Genomic DNA, 8,345 nt, shown 5'->3' with positions numbered 1-8,345 from the left:
TGTTACTTCTAACGACAATCACTTTGTCTGTGTACAATGAAACAACTCTTTGGAGAGATGGGGAGAGGAGGGTGATACATTCAGTATGTGTTACTTATTAAGAGCAATGAAAAAAGTCTCATTAGGCACGCACACAAGTAATACATTTGTGGAAGGAGAATTTAAAAAGTCTGTCAGTCCAAAGTGGAGACAAGAGGAAAATGTGGAGAGGGAATTTGTGAACTTTGAGAGCAGAGGCCAGGACCAAGCCTTGAAGACAACATGTATCATGGTTCTTCTTGTAGTGAGGCATAACAGTCAAGAGAGTTTCACACAACGCTGAGAACTTTGAATGCGGCAAATACTGAAAGACTAAGCAAGTTCTAGACATAAAAACAACAACGCAATTATTAGAAGGCATCGTGTTGGAGACACCAAGTGCAAAACATCTGTGTCAAGCTGTTATAGCTTAAAGCCTAGTATCACAATTTCCTGCATTAATGCTTGGGTTTAAATGCGTGCAAACATCTCATTGTTAATGTGTTTTGCAGTGTTTAGATGAGGCAGGTGGCCTTTAACAGACACACAAAGCTACAACAACACAGCACAGAGAAGATATGAAAGAAGATTCAGGTGGACAGAAGAGGAAAGCTGCCCCTGGGAAAACTAAGAGCGTTCTTTTGTGATGAAGTGCATGGCCTGGGTTAAACTAACACATCTTCAGCACAGTTTTACCAGATTACAAAAACAGTGACATCATCCGTAGCCTATTTGATCAAAGTCTTTAGATATAAACACACAACTTACGGCATTCATGCAATCAGACAACGCCATTCAATTTGGATAAGTCCAAAAGCCTAAGCAAACTTCAGCTCCAAAATCAACTACACCAATCAAGATAAAGATGTAATATGTAATTTTTAAGCACCAATATCTGGTCAAATTCATAACAGTTTGGGTGCTGTTTGTCTTCAGCGTCTGTGTTATGTCAGTCAGTCAGACAGCTGATTTGACCTGGGATTTATCTGCCCTCTGTTCCATGAGAACACAAAAAAACTGAACAAACCAACGAGGGGTATCACTGTATCTGTGTGAAAACTTTGACCTGCAACACAAGGTTTAAACAATAAGTCACTGTGTATTTGTTTTGGCTATGGACTTGTACACTTTGACTAACTCAATCAAAGCTTGAGTGGAAAAATAAGATCGCTTTTTTTAATAGACTGGGCTCTCAGGAACTGCCCAGGGAATTGAGGCCTTATCGGCCTTTTAGTTCTTGGATTGAAGGACACTTTGGTGTCTGTGTGCATAAAATGATGCAGGAAGTAAACACTAATGCTACAGCCAGTTTAAAATATTGTTTTTTCAGTGTACGCATGTTGTCATCTTGGCTAAAACCTTAAACTGAGTTAAGGAGTTTAAGCAGAAAAAACTGCCTGATATCTGCAAGACGTTGCTGAGACAGCCATATGTTGAAATGTCTTCTGTTGTGTCTAATCTAAACCAAACTTTGGCAAAAGTGTGCATCAAGATCCTAGAGAGCAAAAAAAGAAGAACTGCTGTGGGAATCAGTGGGTAGGTCATCTGAGGACATGGGCATGCATGTGTGTGTTTGTGAGTGTGTGTAAGCATGTAAGAGAAGAGCAGTGGGAGGATGTGTACCTCTATGAACTGAAAACACACACAACAACAAGCTGCCAATAAAACGGCACAAAGAGCAAAACCTTCCAATAAAGTAAGTCCATTCACACATCACAAGTGAAAATGCACGCAGACAGTCGATTCCTTCTTGAATCTATCAGGAAATTGGACGATTGGGATCTTAATCAGACAATAAAATAAACAAATGAGCAGCTGGAAGCAGACTGTTCCAATTGGTGGGTGGCTTGTAAATCTTTGTTCATCCAAGATTTTCACATATTCAGCACATACTGTTGTTGCCTCAAGTTTTAGTCGTGGTTTTATAGGTTCGGAAAATTTTCACCAATGCAACGCGTTTAAATGTTGTTCAGAGATACAAAAAAATACAACCAAAAGAAACATTACTTAGAGAACAAAAATAGAAGAGTTTGTTTCTTGTGTGACACTTTTCTGCGTCTTAAGACTCACGATTGGCATAACACCACTGGAAAATCCCATAAAATTCTGCAGATCAGAGTGTGAGTTGAAACCAAAACACCAAGTGTAACGGCAACAGACTCTATTTTTATATGTTACCAATACGAAACTTGTAAATAAGTAGTGTTTCAGTAGTAGCTACAATGGTTCAGTTTTCTGTTAATCTGGATGATTTAACTGAACACTATCCAGCTTTAAAGTGAATATAAAGAAAATGTGTATTTCTTGAATTGTTAATACTAGTAAAACTTAGTACTTTCTTGTCACTACAAATGATATGATTGTTGTGTCACTTTGATCTTCAAGTCCCGAGTATTCAGTTTTGTTTATTTTTTGTTTAGAGACCGCAACTTATAAAAAGAAAAAGGACGAGAGACAGATTTAACAAAAACGTGCTGGGGCTGTGCCTTATGTTTCGGCCAAAAAAACAAACGAATAAAGTTTGGTGATATTCCAGATACACATCTGGGTTTGGATTTTAAGACATTAATCTCCAAGAACAGGAAGTGTATTGACACAAAGAACATTTATTTGCCCTTAGCATAGGTCTGTGATTTATCTTGTTTGTTTCCTTAATTCAATTGACATTTTTACGTTCTTAAATGCTATAGAACAGTGGTCCCCAACCCCCGGGCCGCAGACCAGCACCGGCCGTGGGTTAATCGGCCGCACAGAAAGAATGTATAACATTATTTCAATTTTATTTATCTGATTTTGAAAAATTACCGGATTCTCTCCGCCGCATCTGTCTATGACTCACACCTGATGTATGTCAAGATGCTTGCCTCGGTCACATGGCTAAATTGAAAACCCTCAAGCTAGCAAAATGAACTTTAAAAGACAAGCGCAATGTTACGAGGATGCCGCTAATTAAGTTGCATACACAGTGGATTAACATTTATTATTATACTTAGAAACTACCAAAAGAGAAAGTAAAAGAAAAATAAGATATTTAACCGGTCCGTAGCACAAAAAAGGTTGGGGACCACTGCCATAGAAGACCTACAGCTATAGGCAGAAGTCCAAGTTAGTAAGAGCTCACTCATGTTGCTTACGGAGATTGAAGTAAATATAAACAGGATCTTGATAATTCATGGAAATATAAAAGGAAATGTGGCAAAAAAACAAGTAAAACCTTAAAACACACACAATAAACATTTACCCAGTTGCTGTTAGCAATCGATTTGCAAAGAAAGCCAGTATGTGGTTGTCACTGCAAGAATGGTAATATACAATAAATTAATTAGTTCTGTACAAGAGTCTTCTTACCTGTCCGTCCTGTCCAACATGTACCTGGTGGATCTGCAGGTTTCCCTGAAATAGAGAAATGATCAGTGAGAACAGTATTTCCACTGCAAAACACAGCGCTGACCTCTAGTATTTCTTTACAACAGTTACTGCAAAATAACAAGCCTTAAACACAACAAACACAGGAAAAAAACTAGCCTAAATTCAGTGACTGAAGTGTTTTAGGAGTATGAATAAATGCATCAGATTAGTAAAGTATAAGTATAATGAGTCAGTAACAACTTCATTTGAAGTTTATTTGAACACATCTCCCTTCTCATCCAAGTAGCTGCTTCAGTTATGATCATAAATGGTAATGCCAAGCCTTTTAATCTCACTGAACTCTAGTACCATGCTGCCTGCCATTTACTTGAATGAATCTTTCCAATACAGAAGCTGAGCAGCTTGGGTGTAAAGTGCCGGCTGAGCTTCTTCATCCAATGTTTCCATTTAATAAATCAAGGCACTGAGGTCACTGAGGATAGGTACATCACTATCCTTTTAGCAGACATGGGAAAATGTTCTGAAAACAGCTGACAACTATGCAAAGGTCAACACTCGAGTCAATGACGTCAACAACTATGAGACTCTGAAGTGAGACTCAACCTGTAGCTACAAGGCGGTACAATTAGGTCTACAGGAGAGGGGCATCCTCTGCCTTTACAGACTATCCGAGATCCACATAAAAGGGATATTCAGCAGTAGCTTCAACTTCCAAGTATGTATAACCAAATCTGCTGGATTTGGAAAATTATTTGCAAAAGAAGTCTGAAAGCAAACTCTGTGGAGGTGGACAAAACGGACGAGGGACATCTGCAAAGCTGTTCATATCCTAGGACAGTGATTCTCAGCTACGGGGCTGCAGCCCACAGTTGGGACACAAGCACCATCTATAAGGGCCCTAAATTCTTTTTTAGAACTTGAGGGTGACAAGGCCATTGTTGATTAGTTTCAGAGACTAGAGATAGGTCTGTTTAAACGCTTACTTAGTAATCTGTCACTCTGCTGTTTAACAAGCTCCAATAAGTAGGAGATATTTAGCCGGACAGTAGCCTGTAGAGAAACTATTGAGAAAAAAATGATAACTAAAGACACATTTAGTGACTTAATAGATGACAACCCAGTTCTGATTATCAGTTGTAGTTCAGTCTGACTAACAACTGCAGTACCATTGGGTTATTGGAGAACAATAACTAAAGCCCACTGAAGTTAAAATTTTGGCTAGGATCTCTTACTATCAAAAATGAAAAAGCTTCTTAAACAAACAGAAATGCCTTTAACTAAAAGTTCAGTTGCTACTGACTCACACCATTTGGAGAACATTTTGGATCTTTGTTTGAATTTAACACACCATAACCCTAACCCCACCCTGGGAGAACAGACATGGCCAAAATCAAGACAGCCAAAATCAAGTTAAATGAAAAGAAATTAGCACGTTTTCTGGATGTCATGTTTCCATTATTGCCGATTGGAGCTGGAACTGATAAAAATGTGTCTCCACTGTGGAGTCATTTGATCCAGAAGTGGAAGATTGAATCCATTCCCAATGCAGATGAAAGCCAGATGTAAGGGTTTGGATAAAAAGCAAAGGTGCTTGAGACATTTACCTTTGAGCAATAAAGTTAGCTTCTTTGTTATTTAACTGACCTCAAGTACTAACTAACCACTCACAACGGACAATCGAACAACAAGCTGAACCCAGTATTACCATATTACCAGTGATTCATACATACACTAAAAAAGAAAAGTTTTAAATAAAAACATCCTGGCTTCCTTAGCCTCAAGTCTGGGTGTGTAGATTTGACAAAATTGCATACATCTCATTAAATGATAAAATTCATATTAAGTGAAATAATAAGTACTAAACTTGCATAGAATATTTTTTTTCTGATTAAAACATTGCAACTGAAACACAAGACACAATTGCAAAGGCAAAACCAATAGTTCATAGGCTTTGCCAAGATGCAATTGTCATCTTTAAAGTTTTCTGTGATATAAACAAGTTTTTCCCTAGCATGATAAAAATAATGTCTACAATGGGTATGGTCTATTCCTAATGAAAACATAATGAATGAGTGGCAGCTGGTAAAAAGGGATTTCGTTGCTAAGCTTTGAAATTTGGAATAACAAACAATACCATACAATGGGAAGGAGAGAGGAGGGAAAAAAGTTGGACACAGCAACAAAAAGCAGGAAAGGCTTTGGAGCCTTTCTGCCCTCGATTCACTCTCACTCAATAGAGCTCCAAAAGCTGTCTTTTACCAAAACTGAAAAGGAAATGAGAAAAACTCTTGGGCAACATGTCAAATTCATAAGCCAAAAACGCATGTTTGACATATTGTATACAAGTATGAATGCTTATAAAGACTTGTGGCTTGACACAATCCCTCGATATCCACAAAAATGTATTAACTATGAAGCAGTGTTGTTTGGTGTTAGATTCTGATTTTATCTGACAGGTCAACTTAACACTCAGTGTGTGAGCTGAAATATCTGGTTTGGGGCATAAGACATCTGGGCACTGTGCAGAGATGGTCTTTAGTCCATTAAAAGTCCTCTTAAATTTAGCATTTAACACACATGAGGTACGTTTAGGTAATCACACATAAACATCACTTGCCTCACTATCCTGTGTGATCTGGACCTCTTCTCCTTGTGGCACCTGCGCAATGTGCAACTGGCCTTGTGGAATCTGAGAGACAAAAAAGAAGACAAGAAAGCATAGTATTGATTCGACTGGCATCAAGAATGTAAACATGTCGAAACAGCAAAAGGCAAAGAGTATGTGAAGTACAAAACAGTACATTTTTAGGGCAGGTTGCCATGACTTTGGTACAAGATAGAACAGCCCCAGCTCTGTGTCTATTCTTTTGTTAATGCAGTGTTCAGTATGGTTTTAACGGTCATCTCCTCTGGATGTAAATAGCATTGACAGGCTCCATTCAAGTCAACACTTGGTCTGTGTCCCATGGTTTGAGTAAGTAAAGCAGCAGCTGTTGCACAAATGCACCTTTGCACTGATTGTTTACACTTTATTGAGCCCCCACTAAGGAAATTGTTGTGTAATCCCACAACATTAATGGAACAATTATTAGTAATTTAGCTCACATGATTGATCAACTCGATCTGGCTGAAGAGAACCTCCCGAGGTTACACAGCAGGTGTCTACACAGCAGTCGGTGTTTTTTTGGTTGATTTTCAAGTTACAACGTTGTGTTGAGTGCCCAGGAATCTGTACAGCATTTAGAAAATGCTACGGCATGTCGGTTTTAACAACCCACAGATAATCCACTGTGTGGTCTACACACGCACACACTGCCATTCTCCAGCCTATGTACTCCTACTGCCTCCTCCTATGTATTATTTTGAGTGCAGCTTTATTTCCATCGAAGAACTGTAGTTATTTTGCCGTGAAAGATTTAGATTCTGTGCCATGTCTTAGCTCTGGGGCCCCCAAACAGCAAACATTTAAAAGGAAATTATGCTAAATTTTTCAGGTCTAGTGGCAAAAGACTAAATGACACTCTGCCTTGTCTTCACTGGAAAGAACTCTTCACCCACAGCATGTTAATGCCAGCAGGGGTGCTGTTCTGTACAAACCTGTCTAACACCAGAGAAAACTTGCTATACTGCAGTGGTGCCTCATCCTTTTTAATTGCTTAATCGTTTGAACTGTTTTTAAATGAATTATATTTATCAAAATAAATATGAATATATGCATTCGTGACGGCAGTTGAAGTTCATATATTAAATGAAATTAAACTGAAAATATATCTGCTCCACAAATCCAACATATACTACAAAACCTAAAATCTGTAAAATGGTTATTTGTTTAAACCTTTTCAAGTGTTCTAATGGTCTAAAATAAAGAATAAGAAGTATAAATATATACACCACTATGTCAACTGCATGAACATGAACACACATGAAATATACCAAAGAAGCACTGCAGTTTGCAGAAATGACACTTACCACCTGAACTTGTCCATCTTCACCAATTCGGTGGAACTGTACTTGCTGATTGGCCAGAGTGTAGTGCAAAGTTTGTGGGGCTGCAGTCTCGATATGAGCGGCTTCTTCTGTGATGCCCTCCTCTGGTCAAGAGTACAGACAGCATGGTCGTTAGTGTGTTTTGAAAAAGCAGATCAGGAATACAGTCTATGGAATGTTGTTCTTTCTGTTTCAGGCCAACTGCTTGGTGATGTTATGTTAATAATTCCTCGCTAAAACCTTGCACCAACCTAAAAGGTTTCGGTAAACAAATAAACAACAATAAGACCAGACTGTAAAACAGTAGCAAAATATCAAAAATCTTGTCGGGAATATCCTTCTGCTGACCTCAACCTTGCCTCATGTCATCGATTATTAATAAAACCAAATATGTTTTTATTACCCATTTTGTCAAGTGTAGGGGAAAGCAGACATTTTTCTGAAAATGAAATATGAATTTTCCAATGTTGAAAGAGATGAGTAGTTATATTTTAAAATTAAAAAGTAGAACTGAGTGTTAATAGTAAAACAAATAAATAAACAGCACATGAACCTGTTCCAGTGGTTCAAAATTAGGTCTGTCCTCCATCTTTCATTACTATGGAAACAAGCTTTTTCAAATACAGATGAGAAGCAGAATTGTTGGCCTCTGACAGTTCACTGGAAATCAATGCGTTTTTAAAATAGATGGTTCATTCTGGTTCATTACCGTTTAATCTCATTATAAAGAGGATGTTTAGTTTGTGATTTGCGAATTGCGATTTGCATGAGCGTTCACTGTTTGAACTCCTATCTGGGTGAAACTTGTCCAGGGTGTGAGTGACCTGAAGAGGAAGGCTCTGACAATCCAGCCCTCGTATGTGCTCACAGGATATTTGGGTTTTCCCTGCTGTCTCACTTTCCCTGGTCAGAGGTGAGAGGTGATGGCTCACAGGGAGGGAGGGACAGCGAGCATTGTGTGCAGATTACAA

At 38.4% G+C, this 8,345-nt stretch overlaps 1 protein-coding gene across 1 annotated transcript in view; it reads right to left on the bottom strand.

The window, feature by feature from the left end:
- Positions 1-8,345, bottom strand: part of banp (BTG3 associated nuclear protein) — a 34,151-nt gene that overhangs the window by 16,761 nt on the left and 9,045 nt on the right. The window contains 3 exon segments of the mRNA XM_008312539.3: positions 3,367-3,411; positions 6,005-6,076; positions 7,357-7,478. Of these exon segments, the coding sequence (XP_008310761.1) occupies positions 3,367-3,411; positions 6,005-6,076; positions 7,357-7,478 (239 nt within the window).

Source organism: Cynoglossus semilaevis, chromosome 6 (genome assembly GCF_000523025.1).
Source record: "Cynoglossus semilaevis isolate Cse_v1.0 chromosome 6, Cse_v1.0, whole genome shotgun sequence".
Taxonomy (NCBI): Eukaryota; Metazoa; Chordata; class Actinopteri; order Pleuronectiformes; family Cynoglossidae; genus Cynoglossus; species Cynoglossus semilaevis.
Note: the sequence above shows the minus strand (reverse complement) of the source record. Positions and strands in the feature narration are given on the sequence as shown.